At 41.5% G+C, this 23,067-nt stretch overlaps 1 protein-coding gene across 1 annotated transcript in view; it reads right to left on the reverse strand.

Annotated features, from left to right (window-relative positions):
• The window catches only part of LOC115476821 (teneurin-2-like), a 301,411-nt gene that overhangs the window by 88,378 nt on the left and 189,966 nt on the right, over nt 1-23,067 (reverse strand). Inside the window, exon 2 of the mRNA XM_030213397.1 lies at nt 13,784-14,059. Within this exon, the coding sequence (XP_030069257.1) occupies nt 13,784-14,059 (276 nt within the window). The remainder of the gene's footprint in view (nt 1-13,783; nt 14,060-23,067) is intronic.

Here is a 23,067-nt window from a genome sequence, read left to right on the forward strand (position 1 = left end):
GCATAGAGGCTGGCACAAAATAGTTTTAAAGTTGTTTTTGAGGGTGGGAGGGGGTTAGTGACCACTGGGGGAGTAAGGGGAGGTCATCCCTGATTCCCTCCAGTAGTCATCTGGTCAGTTCGGACACCTTTTTGTGACTTGGTCGTAAGAAAAACTGGACCAGGTAGAGTCGTCCAAATGCTCATCAGGGAAGCCCTTTTTTTCCATTATAGGTCGAAGGACGCCCATGTGTTAGGCACGCCCAAGTCCCGCCTTCGCTACACCTCCGATACGCCCCCGGGAACTTTGATCATCCCCACGACGGAAAGCAGTTGGGGATGCCCAAAATCGGCTTTCGATTATACCAATTTGGGTGACCCTGTGAGAAGTACGCCCATCTTCCGATTTGTGTCGAAAGATGGGCGTCCTTCACTTTTGAAAAGATGGTTTCCCAAGATAGGAAAGAGGGCAAATCAAACCCTGTAGAAAGGCCCTATTGTTTCAAGGGGACAGTAGAGGAGTCACCAAAGTGTCAATGTGATGAAATCTGCGGATCCACTTCCAAGCCAATCACAGTGGTTTGTATAAAATATAGTCTGTAGTGATGGTGGGGAGATGTTTAGTGGACCGTATGAAAATAAAAACTGAAATGGATCTTAGACAATATTGATAGTTTCAAGGGAGTACAGGAGAAGTATGAGGCATAACAACATAGGAACATAAGAATAGCCATACTGGGTCGGACCAATGGTCTATCTAGCCCAGTATCCTGCTTTCAGCAGTGGCCCATCCAGGTCAAAAGTACCTGGAAGAAACCCAATTAGTAGTACCACTCCATGCTACCAATCCCAGGACAAGCAGTGGCTTCTCCTATGTCCATCTCAATAACAGACTACAGACTTTTCCTCCAGAAACTTGTCCAAACGTTTTTTAAACCCAGATACGCTGCCATTACCACATCCTCTGGCAACAAATTCCAGAGCTTAACTATTCTTTGAGTGAAAAAATATTTCCTCCTATTTGTTTTAAAGTATTTCCATGCAATTTCATTGTGTATCCCCTGGTCTTTGTACTTTTTGGATGAGTGAAAAATTGATTCACCTACATCGTTCCACACCACTCAGGATTTTGAAGACCTCAATCATATCCCCCCTCAGCTGTCTCTTTTCCAAGCTAAAGAGCCCTAACCTCTTTAGCCTTCCCTCATATGGTAGCAGTTCCATCCCCTCTATCATTCTGGTTGCTCTTCTTTGAACCTTTTCTAATTCCACTATATCTTTTTTGAGACACAGCGACCAGAATTAAACACAATACTCAAGGTGAAGTCGCACCATAGAGCAATACAGAGACATTATAATATTTTTGGTCTTATTTTGCATCCCTCTCCTAATAATTTCAAATATCCTGTTGGACACCGCCACACACTGGGCAGAAGATTTGAATGTGTTCTCTACAATGACACCTAGGTCTTTTTCTTGAGTGCTGACTCCTAAAGTGGATTATAGCATCAGATAACTATGATTCAGATTATTCTTCCCAATGCATTTGTCTTCATTAAATTTCATCTGCCATTTGGATGCCCAGCCTTCCAGTTTCCTATGGTCTGCCAACAATTTTTCACAATCCACATGAGTTTTCACAACTTTGAATAGTTTTGTGTCAACTGCAAATGTAATCACCTCACTCGTCATTCTGATTTCCAGATCATTTATAAATATATTAAATACCACTGGTCCCAGTACAGATCCCTGCGGCACTTCCCTATTCACCCTCCTCCATTGAGAAAAATGGCCATTTAACCCTGCCCTCTGTTTTCTGTCCAATAACATTACCTCATATCCCATGAATCCTTAATTCTCTCAGGAGTCTCTCATGAGGAACTTTATCAAAAGCTTTCTGAAAATCTAGATACATTACATCAATCAGCTCACCTTTATCAACATGTTTATACACATCTTCAAAGAAATGAAGCAAATTGGTGAGGCAAGACCTCCCTTGGCTGAATGCATGATGACTCTGTCTCATTCAACTATGTTTGTCTACATGTTCTGTAATTTTATTCTTCATAATAGTTATACACTCTTTTGCCTGGAACTGAAGTGAACCTTACCAGTCTGTAATTTCCCAGATCACCTCTGGAACCCTTTTTAAAAGTCAGCGTCACATTGGCCACCCTCCAGTCTTCAGTTACTATGGACAATTTTAATGACAGGCTACAGATCACTAGCAGCATCAATATGCCTCATGTTTCAACTCAAAGTCATATAGTAGAGATTCAACAGCCCAAGACCTCCTTTATCTATCACTAGCATAGAAAGATGAGGTTGTTTCCCTTGCCACAAATGTTTGTGGCATTTTATGCAGAGATTTTTCATCTTTGACTCTTAAGATACAATGGTAATATTTGAAAAACCTAAAAGTAGCATGGTATAATCAACATATTAAAGAGACTAACCTTCCCATCAATGAAAGACGTATGCCTGCCACAACTGTAACTTGGACTTTGTGTTTGACAATAGTGGAGTAACATTAAGAGAATATAAGATAGAGGAGTCAGAGGGAATAAGAACTCCTAAATCTTAAAGATGACCCTCATCCAACTTTAAGGGAAAAGACACCACCCGATCATCACAAACTGAGGGAAGGTTTGGAAGAGCCAGAGATTTATCCAAATTTAGGGTGAACACAGACAGGAAAACATATTCTCTATAAACAAAATTGCCAATGGAAGCGGCTGCTGTGGCTGAGTGTGGATTAGCAGTAGGTCATCTGCAAAAGACAAATTTTTTAAGACAGTGCGACCCACCTAAAGGCCTACAACCTCCTCTTCCTCCCACAAGAAGGTTCATAGTACAGGCTGTAAGATAAGGACAAATAAGAGAGGGGAAAGGATTCCATTTGGATACCATTCACCAGCAAAGAAGCTTGAGAGTGTGCATACAAAGTTCTAATCACCTGTAAAAACCATCCCGTGATTCCCATGTGGGACAAAGTGTGGAAAAGGAGAGGCCAACTGACTTTGTCAAAAGCCTTATCAGCATCTAAGCTAACCAATAAGGATGGGATGTCATACTTCCTAATATGTGTCAAGGCCAACAGAACCTTTTGGACATTAGGGACAGACTGTCAGCCTGGTACAAAGTCTGACTGATCTCCTCCAATCTCAGATGGTAAATGGCTGGATAATCTGTCCAGCAAAATAGGGGAAAGCAAGTTCACATTTACATTTATCAAAGAAATAGGGTGGCAAGAATCAAGATTCTCTCCCGGCCTTCCCAGCTTCAATAGCAGGGTGATCAGGGCCTCATTGGCATATTGAGGTAGTTCTCCTTTGGTTATTACTACACTAAAATAAGCCAATATTTATTTATATATTTATTTGCAAAACTTACATACTGCAATATCTACCATTCTATGCAGTGTACAAGCTAATATACAAATTAGCAATAAAAACATATAAAACACAATAATCATCATTAACAAAACATTGTTTCATATTTAGTTTTTCCAGTAATTCGATAGCCAGATACTGTTACTAGTCCCATTCCTGATTTTAACTGGCAATGAAAGCACACTGAAAAAGATATTAAAGATCTGATCATTCTCAAAGAATCTGGCAATTTGTTCCAGAGTGTTGGTCCCATAATATAAAAAACAGCATTTCTATGTTGCTCAAGACATACTACTCGAAACAAGGGAATATCAAACAAGTTGGAATAGGCAAATCTAAGAGATCTAGCTGGCTGATATAAATGTAACCCTCCTGAAATAATAGGTGACACAGATTCAGTTACAACTTTGAAAACTAACAATAGTTTATACTGTATATGATACTCTATCAGAAGCCAATTCTGGAGAAAAATAACTTATGCCAAACATAATTCAAGCCATGGCACTCTAAGCCACTTGGAGAGCTCTTAATGATTTTTTAGATATACCCACTAATAGACTGTTACAATAATCAAAAGATGGTATAACAATGCTTTGTAGAACTAGTCTAAATTCTCAGTGGAAAGAAAATCTCTTAAACACCTAATCAATTTAACTTCATAAATATTGTACTTACTAATTTCTTAACCTGATCTCTCATACATAAAGTAAATCATTCATAAAACCCAATGTACACATCTTCTGTACTAGTTTAATCTCTAACCCATCAAGAACAAAAGATTCAGGCATATCTATAGTTGGAGAACCAGCCATCACCATTACTTGCATTTTAGCCATATTCAATTTTAAATGATTCCCTCTTAACCAACATTTAATGGCTGTCATAATTCATTGATACCATCAACAATAGAGCTCTCAATCTGAAAATAACCTGAATGTCATCAATAGATTCTATATTGCAAACCAAGACCGCCTAGTAATTTACACAAAGGACGTAAATAAATATTAATTAAGGTGGCTGATAATTCATATCAATCTCAAAAAAAGTAGACCATTCCTGGTTTACAACCACACAAAATTCCCTGGTCGACATGAAAGATAATAAATAGAAATAAATCAAAACATAGAAAAGAAAATAAGATGATACCTTTTTTATTGGACACCTTTTGATTAGCTTTCAAAGGTAACCCTTCTTCTTCAGATCGGAAATAAGCAAAAGTTGAGAAATATCAGAATATAAAGTGAAACATAGAAACATTCCAATGATAGTCTCACAGGAAAAGGGAGGTGTAGGTTAGGTGAGAAACATGGAGAGCTGGGTGGATGAGAGACAGAGAGAGATGTATGTCAGATAAGAGAGTGAGAAAGCAGTAGAATGTTTTGGTTTATAGTAGGATTGAAAGCCTAGATCTTTGTTAGGGCCTGTCTAGTGGCTGTCAAAATATTTTATCATTAAGTTAGTCCAATAAAAAAGGTATCATCTTATTTTTTCTCTGTTTTGATTTATTTCTATAAAAGTGGACTAACACGGCTACCACCACTTTACAACAAGAAAGACTGTAACACTGTCTCACTAATACCAATTTCACTCAGTCTCTGTAAAAGTATAGAATGATTCACTGTATCAAATGCTGAAGATATAACACATCCCTTTGTCAAAACCTGTATGAATAATATCTAGCATGGAAATTAACAATGTCTCGGTATAGTGTTGGATCCTAAATCCAAATTCATAGCCATCTAGAAGATGATGGGTCTCTAGTAAATCATTTAATTGTTCTAATACTGTGTTTTCAATCAATTTACCAACAAAAGGCAAGGCTGAGATAGGTATATAATTCCCTACAGATGAAGGGTCCAGTTTGGCATTTTTCAACAATGGTCTCACAGCAGCACTTTGCCTGGTTTAAACTTAACTGGCCAGTACTGAGTATTGACTTGGTGGGTTAAGTTTAAATTGGCCAAAAATAAACCGGATATTCAATGCTGGTGACCAGAAATGGCTCAACATTGAATATCCGGTCTCATCGCCGACAGCAGGAATTAGCCAGGCTGCCTCCCATGGTCTGAATATTGGTCCTAAGTTAATAACTTCCACCCTTAGGGTATCAAAATGTTATATTCTGTTAAAGGGTTTAGATAACCATTTTTGCTAGGCGCTTTTTTACTAAGCTGTGTTAAACGCTAGCTCATGCTTAGTACAGCAAAAATGCCTAACGCAGGATGCACTAAAGTGTTCCATGTAGTTTTGGCATTTGTGCATGCTACACACATGCTAATTATTTTTTTGTAATTTTATTGGGAGGGGATATGTCGAGGATAGAAAATGGCCATGGATGTGCTAAATCAGCTAGCACATCTACTTACTGCTGTGCTAACTAGCTGGCGTGTCCATAATGCAGAAGTCTTTAGCATCACCTAAATAGGAGGGGGAAAGTGCTCCCTTGGTAATATTTTTAATAGCCATGTGCCAATACTAACATTAGCACATGGCCTAAAATGATACACATTTAAAAAAAAACCTTTTTGACAGCTGCTAGAAATGGGCTTAGCGTGGGGAAAGACCTACACAAGAGTGAGGTAAGCCCATTTCTTAGCACTGCTTAGTAAATGGGCCACTTAGGTAAATAATTATCTAGAATTACCCAGACAGCTGTATAACTAAATATCCAGCGGGTAGATTCAGGCCTGTTATTTGAATGGCTAGTGAACATCATGCTAACCAGCTAACCTTAAAAGTTTGCCTAGGGATCACATCCAATATGACCCATTTTATACCTGGTTAAATTTGGACAACTTGCGATTTAATCATAAACATACAGTAAGGGGCCCTTTAACTAAAGTTTAGTGTGCACTAATGGACATTAGGAGGCGCTAAATGCTGCATGTCCTGTATTATACCTATGAGCCATGTGGAGCTTAGCACCTGCTAATGTTGGTTAGTAAATACTAAGCTTTAGTAAAGGGGCCCCTAAGTGAGCAAAAGGACCACATTTTAAATGGGTGGATTTACCAACCATATATCTAATTTTTGCTGGGTTTTCTTTTGAATACTATCCCTTATTATTCAAGCATTTGTAAACCTAGCTGTACAATTAGCTTAAAATTTGGAAATCTGGATTGAAGTTGCTGTACTAGACCAGCAGAATATCTGCTTTGTGGATGCTGCCGACATTACTGATCAACTGTGACAGGAAAGAGTGCTTGCTGCACCGTCAGATCTGTAATATTCTATCAACTATACACTACTACTTTAGACAAAAGTGATTAGATGCCAATGCATAAAAACCTCATGCCATGAAATGTCTTCTTTTATGCCCATTTCCCCTACAAATTCTAAAATTGTATTGGAGACCACATCGTGTTTGAAGTATGGATACTTGTTAGTTCCTCTGCAAGCAAAGCATACCTAAAAGGTTATTGATTTGGTTCTGAAGGACACAATGTTTATTGTGTGGGAAACTGTTGCTGGGTACAAGCATGAGAAATTAATGATGGCTTTGTAAGTGTCCATGCTGTGGCGCTGAACCAGTGGGGCAACTGTCGATCTATATGATAATGTATCCACACACTTCATAAAATCAGTGAGGTGAAAAAGCATTGATTTTCTTCAGCTACACAGAATGTCAGACAGACAGAATCAGAAGTTTATGAAGTTAACACCTCTCTGCTTGTCTAATCATCATTTTAAAGGTATATGAATATTTTATGCACACATGGCATATTAAATTTCATTTTCACAAAGGCTATAATGGATAGAATGACAACACACTACAGCACTTTTTATCAGCTTGAAATTGGTTTTCAGGCTATCATTACATCTGTAGTGGTCATAAAGAACTTTTCAATTCTTAATTGCTATAGTAATGCAATTATCTGCATATGATACAAGCTTTTCCCCAATGAACTACTATACAAATATTTCAGTATTAAACAGTGACTACTAAAACAGAGAAACCATCTACGCAATGCTGCCATGCTGATAATATCCTGATTCATTTATTTATAGGCATTGGCTTAATGCATTCCCCAGAAATCTAATAACACAGATTCCTAGTTTAGCATACAACAAAGTGGGATATATTATAGGATGTCATTAACTTACATGCTAGGGGGAAATCAAAGCCCACAGGCAGCTTGCAGATCTCAGGGTCCAACCTGTAAACTTATGAACTGATATTCAAAAGCTCTTATCCATATAGTGGCAATCATTATACAGATAAGTACCTGTGAGGAAGTGGCTAGTTCTCCTTAAGACACATCCTCCCCAGACCACCTTAACTAAGCTAGGATGAGGAAGCTTAGGCAGGTGCTATGCCAAGATCTGAGTCTGGGAAAGTCAGGAAGGCCTGGGAGGAGCTAGTGAGGGATGCCTCCAAAAAGCTGAGGGATACCTCCAAGTATTCCATAGCCTATAAAGGGGGACTGAACTTTGTTTGTGTTTGCATTACTATCCTGAACAAGGGCTTTTGTTTGTTCTTTAAACTGCTTCATTGTTTGTTTACAGGCCTCCAAAAAGCCAGGGCTTGAGCACTTGCCCACAGTATCACAGTGTTTCATCAGGGCCACTGAGAATCCTTACAGTGCACTGGCAGTATCTAGATAAGGCTGGCAAGGTTATAAGTGTTCTACCTAATGCAACAGATAGCAGTATTCAGTCACCTTGCAGCTCCGCTGTCCCCACTTAAACCACATAGCTGAGTGGATAGTGGCTGAATATTGACACTATCCATGGAGCCAGCGGCAGTCACCATTGTCCACCTATATTCAGTGCTATTTTATATCCAGATAGCAGTTCTGAATAAATTAATATATTTAAATGTTGCTGCATTTAAATATTAACCTATTATTTTCTAAAGTAAACTCCCTAGGAAATTTCCCTTTAAAAATGTGGTACCAGAAGGAACCAGAGTACAAAACTACCTGAGGACTTTTCACCTGTATTTCAGAGATGTAAAGAATGCACAGTGATTTTAAATACAAACCCTGAGCATACTTTACCTCCTCTGCATTCTCTCAGCCCCTTTTTTCCATGGACACTTTCCATAGATATTTGATGTTACTGCGGGTAACATCAAAATTATTATGCAAAAATCAAAATGCAGTTATTGAATGATAACATTGTATAAACTATGCTAAAGATATGCAAACATATAATGGGTCCAAAATTCAAGATTCATGCTCAGGGGTCCTTTTACTAAAGGGTGCTAAGCATTTAGGACCAAATTCTATATTAACCCCCACATTCTATAAATAGTGCTTAAAATTTTGTTTGCAAATGTAGGCGCACACCCAATTTGTGTGTGCAATTTAGTTGATTAATGAGCCAATTAGGGTCAATAATGGATGCTTGTAATCAATTATTGGTACTATTTGGCCTTAATTGAAATTAACATGTATATTTTTAGTCTCGTGAATCTGAAAAAGTAGCACAGCCATGGGAGGGTCATGGGTGGCTCAAGGGCAGTGGAGAAGTAGCCTAGTGGTTTGTGCAGCGGACTTTGATCCTGGGGAATTGACTTCAATTCCCACTGCTGCTCTTTGTGACTCTGGGCAAGTCACTTAACCCTCCATTGCCCGAGGTATAAATAAGTACCTGTATATAAATATGCAAACCACTTTGAATGTAGTTGCAACAACCACAGAAAGGCAGTATATCAAGTCCCATTTCCCTTTCCCTTCCCCCTTCCCAGAATGTATACGCACTGTTACAAAATAAGGGGGATCTACATCTAATTTAGATGCTAGGATTTACACCATGTAAACTAGCCACACAGACATCCCAGCAGAGCAGTGGGGCACCCTAGGGGGCACTGCAGTAGACTTCACATCAAAGGTCCCAGGTACACATCCCTTCATTACCCCCTTAAATTGTATGAGGGGCCCTCCAAAACCCACCAAAAACTTACTTTACCGAACTGTACACCACTACAATAACTCTTATGCCTGAAGGTAATCTAATGTGGGTACAGTAGGATTTTGGTGGGTTTTGGAGGACTCACACACTTTCCACAAGTGTAATAGTTACAGTGGGATATGGGCCTAGGTCCCCTTTTCTATAGTCCACTGCACCAACCACTAGGCTACTCCAGGGACCTACTTGCTGATAGCGCTGGCCATAACATCTGAAGTTGTCATAGAGGCTGGTATGTACTGTTTCTTTTACATCTTTGGGGAGTGGGAGGGGGGGGGTCAGTGACCACTGGGGGAGTAAGAGGGAGTCATGCCTTAATCCTTCCAGTGATCACCTTGTCATTTAGGGCACCTTTTGTGACTTAGGTGTGATTGAAACAGGTCTAGACCAAAACATCCAAGTTTTTGGAACGCCGAAATCCTGTCTCCAACACACCCCATTGTGATTTGGACGCAACCCCCCTTGTGATTTGGACGCACTGAAGAGAATAACATCTCCATCCAAGTTTTGAAAATCATGATTTAGATGTTTATTAGAGAAAAACATCCAAATGCCACTTTATGCCATTCTGAGACATGTTTCTCTTTTGAAAATGAGCCCCTTAGACTCCTAAATTTGGATTAAAATAGGACAGAAGTTTAGGAGCCTAACAAGTGCCTAAACTTAGGAGCTCAGCTTTTTTTTTTTAATATTGGGCCCACCATCTTTACCATGTATCTCTGCACAATACATACCACACTACTTAACCTTGAAGTCTTTTAACACACCTTGTTTATTTAAACCTGACCCTTGATTTAATCACAGCAAATTCAACTCAACATCTGATTAGGCATGATTTTAATGCTTCTAAAAGTAAACCTTCAGATATGACATTCAGGTAAAACTTGATTGTTCTCTCTTGCAAATGCTGAAAATGTCTCACTTTTGGCTTGCAGAAGATGTATATTACAACAATCAGACGTGTATTATTGTGTTGTAGCAGGCATTGTTCTTCCAAGGTATGAATTATAGGAAGCTACTTTCTAAAGTTAGGAAGTTTAGTTTATAAAGTTCTCATGTGGGTAAATGCCATGTTTACCTGTGGAAATAAAAAGTCTGAAATTGTCCCCTGTGAATGCATGTGTAAATATATACACTGTGTAACAGCATGCATGATTTTACTCTGTATGCAGGAAGTTTCATTTTGAAATTCCCCTAAGTATTTTACCCTTTCTTTGAACCTGCATTCCCTCTTCTTCCTTCAGATTTTCAAAGGGAAGCTCTCTAGTGAGTTTCTCTTTGAAAATCTAATTGCAGGTCCCTGGCTGAAAAATACCTGTGGGCCTGCAAACCCCTGAGGAGTCTGACAGTTATTCCCTTTAATATATCTGCAAGAGATCTACAGTACGTAAATATATTGTTATCATTGAGATTCAGTGTTCAGCAATGAGTAGTGGTAACCCATGTGATTCCTGGAAGTTTATGCACTACATCATTACACAATATTTATGCTGATCAACAGAAAAGTTTATAATTGTGTGTTTTTCTCCAGGACCAATGCACTTATCAGAACTCTACAGTACAGAACAAAGCATACCTTCAGTTCATGCCTTGGTAGGTTGGCTTAGTCTCTCCTGTGTACTGAAAGATTTATGTGCAAAATATTTTTTGTACAATTTTAAGTATTGACTAATTATTAGCATCTAATTAGGCAAAGAATGCAACATTCAGAAAGAAATAACATTTTCAGTTATAAACTGATCCACAAAAAATTCTGCATTAAGACAAAATATGAAATATCATTAATCTAACAGTTTTCCTAGAAAATCTCTGTAAATGTGAACAGGAATTCATACAAAAATTGCAATCCTAGTGTGTACTTTTCAGTTACAGTAATCACAAAAAGGTGTGCTCCTTTACCACATACTGAACATAATTGTATTTCTGATACCGTAAACCAGAACTCTATTTTCTCATGGGGAAAAAAATGTTTGCAGTCAGTGCCTTTATGCTATGGTAATTAGTTGGTTAATCAGCTTAGTTTTCTTTTTATATATGTTTTATGTTTGTTTTTTGTTTACTGTTAGTCTTTGTAATGTTGATTGTATGTATATTTTTACTAATTATGTAAGTTTTCTTGTAACCCACCCAGAACTATGAATGGTGCGGGATATAAATATGTTAAATAAAAGTAAATAAATAAACAGCAGCCACTGGTATAATCTGTACTATCTGCTAAACCCAGATTTAGCTTCCATATGGAAATAAAGATCTGCTCTATGGAAATTAAAGCAGAAAATAAAGTCCTATTGGGAAAAGTTTTCAGGAGACCTTAGAGAGTCCCTAGTGTGCAATTTTGGGGAAAAAGAACTATAGACTTTTAAGGTACATCTACAATTCATAGTTTAGCACACTTTCTTTCAAAAGGTAGTCCATTAGCTAGTAAAAAATCTGAATGCTATTTTAAATGTCATACAATAAACTAAATGAGTCAACATTCAAAGTGATTTAACCAAGTAGTTAAATTGTGCTGCCCAGCCCTAGAGCAGATATTCAGCAGCGTTTAACCGGACAGTGCTATGGCCACTTTGGCCCACTCTTGTTAGTGCTGGGTTGAGCCAGGAGTTCTCTGGACACTGTGGATATTCAGTGCCAGTATCCAAATAGATAACCACAGACAAAGCAGAGACGACCAAGAAATTGTACACAAAAACATTTATTATAAAAGGTGCCCAACATGGCCACATTTCACCTTCAAAAAGGCTGCATCAGGGGCAAAACTGTCAATTAGGGCCCATAAAGAAATAAAAAACAAAATGATACACAAACAGTATTCTCTGTTCAGCAATCAAATAAATATATCAATAATCATAAATCCAAATACTAAATCATATGCATATGTGTATAGTACAAAAATAAAAGTTCACCAAAAACACTGTCAGATTATCAAATATTCATGAGTCTAAACAGATTCAGGCATAAGTATATGTGATTATGTTTTCTTTTTCCGTGTGCTCAGTAGTTTAGCCAAAAAGGATATATACCTATCGGGGACTCACAAAACTCTTTCCCCTAATAGTTAGCTCTCTAGGCAACGCCTAAAATAACAAAATATGTTTAAATGAGCATAATATTAGCACAGTCTGAAAATGGTGGGAACAGATGCCTTAGGGGCCCTTTTACTAAGCCGCGTAAGCGCCTACATGCGCCCAACATGCATACATTTTGAGTTACCACCTGGTGACCACGTGGCCCTTGCGGTAATTTCATTTTTGACATGTATCCGCTATGCGGGCAGTAATTGTGCGGTAATCAGCATTTTACACACATAGACCATTATCGCCCAGTTACCACGTGAGACCTTACTGCTAGGTCAATGGCTGGTGGTCAGGTCTCAGACCCAAATGGATATGTGGCAATTTTCATTTTGCCCATGCCCATTTTTTACAGGTGTGTTGAAAAATGATTCTGTGAGAGCCCAAAACATGCGTCTACACTAGCACAGGCCATTTTTCAGCGTGCCTTTGTAAAAGGGCCCTTGAGTTATTTATTTGATTAATGGTGAAATGTGGCTATGTTGGGCACCTTGAAAAATAAACATTTTTCCCTACAATTTGTTGAGCTGCTCTGCTTTGTCTGTGGATTGAGTATGTACAGATTGCCGCTTCTTTGTGATTCCACCAGGTATGTGGTCTGCAATAAAAGCAATCAAACTAGGTTTTACTAGCTCTGAGGGTACGGCCCTAGTTTCTGGGCACTGCCAAACACTTGGACATTCAGTGCTGATGTCCAGACAGGCCCAACACTGAACATCCAGATCTAATTTAGCTGGCAGCATTCAGGGCTCCTTTTACCAAGCTGCAGGAAAAAGGGCCCTGCGCTAGCGGTGGGGGCCATTTTTCCAGCACGCCAGGGCCCTTTTTATCTCAGCATGTAAAAAGCCCCCAGACACCTATGGCCATGTGGTAAGAGAACTCTTACCGAGTGGCCATGCGGCAGGGAGCCCTTACCACCACCCACTGAGGTGGCGATAAGAGCTCCTGCAGAAATCCAGCAGTAACTAGGGAGTGCGCAGTGATGTCTGATTACCACCAGGTTACTGCTGCACAATATTTATGGGAGTTTTCTTTTTCCCTCAGAATGGTGCACGCTCAGGGATGGAGCACCACCAGCGGCCATGTTGGGCCGGCGGTAGTCCTGGAAGAGTGAGTGGTAAGCCTGCATTGGGCTTACCGCTGCTCTGTAAAAAGGCCCCCCAGCATTTAAAGAAACACTGACCACTGGTGGCTGAATATTGACAGGACATTCTTAGACTACAACCTATTATATAACATACAGAATTCTTGGTTAGAATGGACAATTCTATTGAAATGTTGTATAGAAATAAACGTTTTTGGAGTCACATAGAAAAAACAACTTTCAATGAAAAGAGCAGTATTTCCAGCATCTCAAACTAAGCCATACAGATCCATGTCACATGTGCACAGTGCATTAAGACACATATTAAATAAATTGGCCTACCATTTTCTTCATCTGATTTATTTTCATTGTCAGAGTCAGTCAATGTTAGAGCCGAGTTGTCCCGACTTGAGAGACCGGAGCTGCGCCTGGATTTTATTCCTCTTCCCCATAATCTTATAGCATGCTCTGGAGATAGTCCTCGCTCTGTATCTGAGTCACCGTCAGAGCCTGTGCTCAAGGAGTAGCCTTGATGAAGCATTCCTATATCCGAGCAGTAGCCACTTCGATGAGGGGAGGGATCACAGATTCCCAGTTCTGTCAGAGTGAAATTAGTTCCTAGGAGGACAATAAAAACATATTATGAGGAAAACTAGGGGATTTCTTTGAGTCCAAATACATATATAGAAAAATATAGAAACAAATGGAAATTAAAATGTTAACCTTCTTCTATATATGGTCCTTCACTTTGTTTGCAACAACAAAAAGACTAGTTTTCAGTTTTGGCAGTCATAGGAACACTTTTATATAAAACAACCTAAAATAGTTCCATTAAGATGTTCATTTTAAAAGGGTTAGTCATGTATTCATGTTTGAGATGTGCATAAACCAGTACTTAAAAGTTGTATAGAAGCTGTTTCTTGCAGGGATTGCGTTTTTTCCTATTTACTTATTTTGTCTATTTCAACTGTAATTGTTGAAGAAAGGTAGAATACGGGTACAGGTAATTCTTTTTTCATAGTTTTATAGATACATTATTAAAAAGGAAAGAAAAATCACTAAAAATGCTATTTTCAAACTGTGCCCTTGACAATTTTTTATTTAGCCATTCAAAAACTGCAAAGTAGTTAAGTTAAGGGGCTTTAAGTAATTTCCACTCTGTTTATGGAAAACCTCACTCTCTCTCTCTGTAAGTGAACTGAGCATGCATGGGGATGCCTGCATCAGCAGCAGGAGGCATGGGGCAGACTTCCTCATTCCTGAAGCAGTGTGAAGTGGAAGGTGCAGCTAGTAGGGCTTTTGCATTATTTGTAATAGTGGAGGAGGGGGAAATGTATGCTCCCTGTACAATCCTGAGCTCCCCCTCCCCCCAAAAAAGAATGGACTTCTGAAGACGTCCCTGGTCTATGATCAGATAAAATGGCACAGGAGGTGATAACATGATTTGGGTAGAAACAGTGTCTCAAAATGGATCCTGTGTACATATGGGCAGAGACAGGCAACTTCAATTTGTGAAGCGATGGATGGAGTACTTGTGAGTGTGGCAAGAATGATGTCAGAGAAGGACTTCAATATGTCACCTGGTGGTGATGGGAATGGATGTATCAGTAAGAGGGATAACATCCAGGTGGGTGTAACTTGCAGCTGAAGGTTTTGACCCTTGAGGAATATGGCTATATCTAATAGAAATATAAAGCTGATGTCAGGATGGTTTAGGATTGTATAGGGAGGGGGATTCAATAGTAGAGTGTGCTCCCATATAAGTTTGGATGGAGGAGCGATTACCAGACCCATTGTATGGCTGGGGAGTAGACATGGTTAATGGGATTAGTCAAGAAAGATGAGGATGCAGTAGCTGGAAATCACCTGGATGACATGGTGGGGCCCTTCGGCACATTATCCTGGATACAGGGATATACAACATTATTCTGCCAGTGGTAACTGAAGAAGATGTCTGAGCATGTATAGATTGGCAGGGTAGGGAGTGGGGTTTTATGTGGGTCATCACTGTTTGTTACAGGGTTCATAAAATTTGCTAGATCATCTTGGTATATCTGTTATGATGGATGCAATTTTGCCTCCAGTACAAGGACCTATCCTTTGAAGAGATGCTTTGGTGAAGAATAATACAGCATGATAGACAAGCAACATGAGCTCAGAGGATATATTGATTGAGACCTCAGGTAAACATGGTCTAGGGGAAATCTAACAGGGAAGGCTTTAGAACAGAATAGAGGAGTAACTTAGCTGTTAGAACACAGAGATTGCTATCTGGTGTAACAGGCCACATTAACCCCCTGCCCAGACTATACCCGGGGTTAAAGTGGCCTAGGCCAGAGTATACCCCGGGGGATAAACTGGCCTAAAGGCCAGACTATATCCCCCTAGGCCAGAATATACCCCGGAGTTTACTCTGGCCTAGGCCAGAATATACCCCTCCAGGGCAGAATAGAATATACCCCTCCAGGGCAGAATACACCAGAATATACCCCCCCTGGGTTTACTCTGGCCTAGGCCAGAATATACTCCAGAGTTTACTCTGGCCTAGGCCAGAATATACCCCTCCAGGGCAGAATAGAATAACCCCTCCAGGGCAGAATAGAATATACCCCTCCAGGGCAGAATACACTATCTATGCCCAGGGGGATAAAGTAGCCTAAGCCAGAATATACCCCCCCCAGGGAAGAATATACCCATTTTTGCCTTAGGGTATATCCTGTCCTAGGGGGTACAGCCTAGGCCAATTTATACCTAGTAACATAATGTTTAATTAATTTGACTGTTCATCTACTATAATAAAACGCACCCTGAACGTTCTGAGGACAAAGGTTTCTGAACTCACAGCACAAGGGTTCGTAAATTCATGGTGGTGAAGCCATCCCACTATGACTCGGAGCCCCGCCCTCACGTCAAACGTCATGACGTGAGTTCAGAACCTTAGCAAAAAGAACCTTCAGGGAGTGTTTAAAAATAAAAAAAAGTCAAGGAAAAACAAAAAACAAACAAGCAGGGGGAGCAGTAGGGAAACACACGGAGCGTGTTTCCCTACTCCTCCCCCAGGATGTGCAACACCCACCCCCCGCACCGCACACCCCCCACAAAGCCACACACAGACACGACAAACCGCAAAAAAAAAGAAAAAAAACCCAGCCAACACATGCTGCAGGTGCAACAAACACACCCGCGCCCCCCCCCCCAAGGCCACCCACGAAAATCCAGCAAAAAAAAAAAACCACGCAACACAATCCACATGAAGGAACCCCAACCCCTACCCACCCACCGACGTGTACCTTTGCCGCCGGCGCCGGGGAACCTGAAACCCCACAAGAACACATCCGGCGTGATCTGCAGGCAGGGCTTATGTGCGTCTGACGTCATGCACGTGCACGACGTAAGACGCACATAACCCCGCCCTGCACAGCCTAGATGCAGAACATCAAGCGGCACTCAGCAGAGCCCACGACGAAGGACTTCTGCTGGCGGGATTTTGGGTACCCCGCCAGCAAAACTAAGACACGGTAGGCTGGAATGGCGGCGGGAGGGGGGAGCAACGCGCGGTGGCGGCGGCAGGTGCATCACGCGGAGGAAGCGGAGACGGAACACAACAAACAACCCCAGAAAGCAGCCTCCGCTTCCTTCGAAATTCAACACAATACAATCCCCTACCCAAAATGAAAGAAAAAACACACACACTCTCACAACAGGCACCGCTCCATGAAACCCCAGCCCCCACCCCCACACACAATCAATCACTCATCTGGCAACGGTCCCAGAACCCACCACCCAAAAAAAAAACCAAATCACTTACTCTCAATTGGCCACAACTCCTCAACACCCCCCCCCCCCCCAACAGACACACACACACACTCACTCACTCTGTAATCTGGCAGCACTTCCTCAAACCCCTGCCCCCCCCCCCCACACTCATACTCTCATTTTGGAACAATTCCTGAACACCCCCCCCCCAAACACACACTCACTCTCTCATCTGGCAGCGCTTCCTGAACCCCACCACACTCATACTCTCTCATGTGGAAAAGCACAATAAACACACCCTCACACACACACTCATCAACTGCCAGCGCTTCCATAACCACCCCCCAAACCCCTCTTCTTCCCTGCTGAAACCCCAAACACACACACCCCGACACCTTTACAACACACACACACACACACACACTCTCTCTCTCTCTCTAACTACGGCTGCACTTCCTGAACCTCCTTCCCCCCCCCCCCCCCCCCCCGCCAAACCACTCTCTCACATCTGGCAGCGCATCCTAAAACCCCGTACACACACACACTCTGTCACTCATCTGGCAGCGCTTCCTGAAACCCCTGCCCCACCCATATACACACTCACTTAATAATCTGGCAGCCGTCCCTAACCCCCCCCCCCCCCACACACACACACACACTCACTATCATTTGGCCCTGCTACCTCAAACCTCCCCCCCCCCCAAACACACACACTCACTCTCTCTTCTGCAAGTGCTTCATGAACCCACACCACAAACACACACACACTCATCTGACAGTCACACAATCACTCACACACTCGCTTGGTTTCATACACTCAGTCTCACAGAGCATCTCAGTATCACACGCACTCTCTCTCACGCACACACTGAAACTGTAAAACACACTCACAATCACACTGTGTCTCACATACGCACTTGCACACACTCTCATTCTCACACATACACTCACACCCACACTCTCTCTCTCTTACACACACACACACTCGCACTTTCACTCTCTCTCTCTCACATACACACTCTCACATACACTCTCCCAAACATACACACTCCGAGGACAACCTTGCTAGCGCCCATTTCATATGTGTCAGAAACAGGCCTTTTTTACTAGTAATATAATAAAAGTCATAATGTCCTGAAACTTCATCTTCTAAGACTAGGAGCTCCTCATTTTAATATAAAGTTCAAAGTTAAACACTGATAACAACATCAAAATGAACCCCCCCCCCAGGGAAGAATATACCCATTTTTGCCTTGAGGTATATTCTGCCCTAGGTCCTGAAACTTCATCTTCTAAGACTAGGAGCTCCTCACTTTAATATAAACGTTCAAAGTTAAACACTGATAACAACATCAAAATGATCATGCTTGTTTTCAAGATAAAGTGCGTGTTCTGTTGTTGACTGCAGATTGAAACTTGCGGGATAGGTCAACCAATCCATGGAGTCACCAACTTTTGTGTGGATGACAATGTCACAACTCAGCAGATTTGCTGCGGCCATGATCTCTGAATCAGTTGCCCATACTCCATCACGGGAGATGCCAGAGATGTTCACATATTCATTCACCTTTTGGTTCAAGTAGTCCTGTAGTTTTCTTCTCAAGTCATTTTTCATGTGGTGGATGACTTTCTTTCTGAGCAGGGAGTGGTTGTCCTCTGTTCCTGTCAGAAAGTAGCTGATGGCCCAGAAGTAGCAGTTGCCATCACCTTTGGTTTTATATGTACGCCGTGGTTGTCCAAGGTCCCTTGTGCATCCACAATACACAACCTTACCAAATGTAAGGCCAAGAGTTGTGCTAAGATACTTTCTTTCTGAACTTGGTAGTGGGTTGAAAGTCTTGGTTTGCTTATGTTTCTGTGCAGCAGAGTCACTGAGACAATCATCAGAGGACTGAGGTGGTGGAGTAGTCTCTTCATCCAGGTAAATCTTAAGGTTGCTGGCATGGTAGGTGTTCTTCAGTATCTTGCCAGTCTTATTGTTCTTAAGTTTTACTCGTCCCTTGGTCAAGGATTCCACAACAAAGTAGGGTCCAATCCAGCGTGGTTCCATCTTTGAACCCATACGATGAATATGTTGCTTATTCTTGATGTAAACGATGGTTCCAGCAGTGATTTCTTTTTGGCTGTTGTGTCGATGGTCAAAGGCACGCTTCTGGTGTTCCTGGGCAGAGTGAATGTTGGTACTGACAGTTGAGCAGAGCTTTTTATGAATGGTTGTCAGTGTATTTAGCACATCAGAGTTGGCATCATCTGAAAGAGGCATGGTTTCCATAGTGTCATATTCTGAGGGATTGAGGTCCATAGGAAGCTTGGCCTTCCTTCCATACATGACCTCAAATGGAGTGCACTTGGTTGAGGCATGCACAGATGTGTGATAGGCAAACAAAACACCGGGGATGAACTGGTCCCAGTTGTTTCCTTGTTCATTGACAAGCTTACTGAGAGATTCCTTGAGTGTTCGATTGTCACGTTCCCGCTGGCCATTTGTTTGTGGGTGGTAGGCAGATGAAATGCGGTAATCTGTTTGAAAATGCTCCATCAGGTTGTCGTTAATCGAGTTCACAAACTCTCGTCCCTGGTCACTTATGACAGTGTCCATACAGCCAAGGCGGCAAATAACGGAGTACAAAAAATTTGCTACTGACTTGGCACTCTTATCCGGAACAGCTGTAGCTTCAGTCCACTTTGAGAAATGATCAGTGGCAGCAATGATATATTTGTTGCCATTCGATGTTTCCTGAAGAGGACCCATCATATCAATCCCAAGCTCCATACTTTTCCAGGCACTGGTATACTGTTGAGTGGTGGAGCCTCCTTGCTGATTTTGGGATTTGTAACAAAACATTTTTGACAGGCTTTGACATGTTGGTGAATGTCATTCTTCATTCCCTTCCAGTAATAATGGACAGAGATTTTGGCTAATGTTTTATCTCTGCCAAAATGGCCACCAGAAATTGGGTTGTCATGACAGGCCTTAAGGATATTTGGCAGTTGTCTTTTAGTTAGAACCTCCTTTTCCCCATGGAAAAGAATCCCTCTGTCTGCTCGATATGGCTTAGCTGTTTGTCTGAACTGGGTCTTGGCATTTAGACGTTTCTCTGGAGGTAGATCGTAGATCCACAGGGGGTACTTTTGTTGTGCTGCAGTGTAGAATGTCAAAAGATGGTTATACAGTTGGTCTTCCATGGTTGTCAACAATGGTAAAGTAAAGAGTTTGGTGTTAGAAGAAGCAGCTGTGTGTATGAGGATGATAAAAAGAGATCTGCACTTTTCAACCAATTAGAGACAGGGTGAGAAAACCAGGGAAGTGACAACAGAGGAAGCAGCTTCTCAACCAATCAGAGATAGGCTGAGAAAGTGTTCGAGGAAGCAACCAATCAGAGACAGGCTGAGAAAGTGTTAGAGGAAGCAGCACAGATGGTATATTCTGGCCTGGAGGGGTATATTCTGGCCTAGGCTACTTATATTATGAACAGTCAAATTTGTTGAACATTATGTTACAATTGCATTATATTGTTTTAGAGGGAGTATGAATTGGCCTAGCCCCCAATTTATATTCCCGGGGTATAATCTGGCCTGAGGGGGTATAAAGTGGCCTAGGCCAGAGTATACCCCGGGGTTAAACTGGTCTAGGCTAGAATATACCCGGGGTATACTCTGGCCTAGGCCACTTTAACCCCGGGTATAGTCTGGGCGGGGGGTATACTCTGGCCTGTTACACCGGGAATGTCTGGTTGAAATCCCACCACTGCTCTTTGTGATCTTGAGCAAGTCACTTAATCTTCTATTGTATCAATTACAAAATTAGATTGTAAGCCTTCCAGAAACAGGAAGATACCTAGTATACCTGAGTATAACATACTTTGATCAACTACTGAAAAAGGGGTGAAAAATATAAATACAGTGCATTCCATTTAAGTGTACGTTGCATATGCGCATGCTCTGTTTAACTGCATGCCGTACTTCGGTCCCGTTTTTGGCACCATCAATTTCTATGGGGACAAACTTCAGTTTAGCGCACCACTGATAAGTACAAGATTCGCTTATATGCATGGTTCAAGACCGCTCCTCTGCAGGAAAGACTCCTCATAAGCGCGCATGGAATATGGAAGCCGATTGGCGCATGACAGCCAACGAGATTTCAAATTTACTGCTTCTTTAACTGCCACAGGCAGAATAAGTGAAAGAATCTTGTTAGAGCGTACACCGGGGTCGTCGTCATCGCGGCAGAACTGTAAGACTATAACACTGGCTTAACGAATAGAAGTTCTTAAAAAATTAGAAAACAAACAAAGTCAAGCATCTATTGCTAAAGAATATGGTGTCAATCCCAGTCAAATTTCATGTGTCTTGAAGCAGAAAGACCAGCTTCTGGAAGCCTGGCAAAACAATACAAATCCACAACGGAAATGAAAACGGGCGGGAAAAGCTGAGGAGGTAGAAGATGCTCTTCTTTGGTGGTTTTCTCGAGTCAGGAGCAGACAGTTTCCTGTCAGTGGTCCACTGCTTATGGAGAAAGCTAACTAGCGAGCTGAAAGTCTTGGACTAACTGAATTCAAAGCCGCTGTTGGATGGTTGGAAAGATGGAAGGAGAGGAACAGCATAAAATTCAAGAAACAGCATGTTGAGAAACAAGATGCTGATGACTTTGGTGCTGGAAATTGGGTTGTTTCAGTTCTTCCTACCATCTTGAACGAGCTTGCACCTCATGACATTTTCAATGCTGATGAAAACGGTCTCTACTGGTGAGCGATTCCTGATGGAACACTTGCATTCAAACATGCCGAAACTACTGGAAGTAAAACGTCGAAGGACCGACTGACGATCCTCCTTTGCTGCGATATGGATGGGAGTGAGAAGTTGGAACCCCTCGTCATTGGAAAGAGCAAACAGCCCCATTGCTTCAAGAAAGTTAAGCGACTTTCTGTGTCATACGAGGCTAATGCAAATTCATGGATGACTGGGGGAATTTGGAAGCAGTGGCTAAAGAAGTTAGACACTAGAATGCGGGCACAAAAGCATCAGATTTTGCTGCTTTGTGATAATTGTGCTGCACACAGGGATGATGTCAGGCTGTCTAACGTCAAGGTGGTCTTCTTGCCACCAAACACTACCTCTCTGATCCAACCTATGGATCAGGGCATAATAGCCAATTTCAAACAACATTATCGGGCTCTTGTGCTACGTCGTCTGATTAGCGTTATGGATGACCAGATTGGCAAGGATAAGCATGCTGTTGAACTGGTTTGTAATCTATCACTGTTGGATTCCTTACATATGCAGAAAGAAGCCTGGAATCATGTTACATAGGCAACCATTGTGAACTGCTACAAGCGGGCAAGCTTTGTTAAGGATGTGGAGAGGGACAAAACAGATGCAGCTGTTGCAAATGCGTGAGATGAAGAGGTTATTGACATCCCAGCCGGTGTTACTGAAGAGGAGTTCCATCGCTAAGTAGCACTGATGTCGATATATGTGCCTACACGCAGGCAACAATGGCTGATGATGGAACAGATGAAGAAATGAGCAGCGAGGCACATGCTGATGAAATTCAACAACCTCCTCTTGTCACTTTTGCAAGAGCGTTGGAGAGTCTCAACACCGTGCGGACCTATCTGGAGGCCACTGGATGTCAGTGCTATGAAAGTTTTTACCGTCTGGCAGACGTAGTCTATGGAACTCACAGACCCAAGATTGTACAGAGGACTATAACTGATTACTTCAAGTAAGCCTAATGTCAGTTAACGGAGACTGTATACTGTACGTATAATAATAAACAGTACTGTACATATGTTTATCAGATGTCAAGCTTCTTTGGGTCACAACGGTAAAGTGCACGCTCTGGTTAACTGCATGCATTTCTTTGGTCC

The sequence above is a fragment of the Microcaecilia unicolor genome, chromosome 8 (genome assembly GCF_901765095.1).
Source record: "Microcaecilia unicolor chromosome 8, aMicUni1.1, whole genome shotgun sequence".
In the NCBI taxonomy this organism is placed as follows: Eukaryota; Metazoa; Chordata; class Amphibia; order Gymnophiona; family Siphonopidae; genus Microcaecilia; species Microcaecilia unicolor.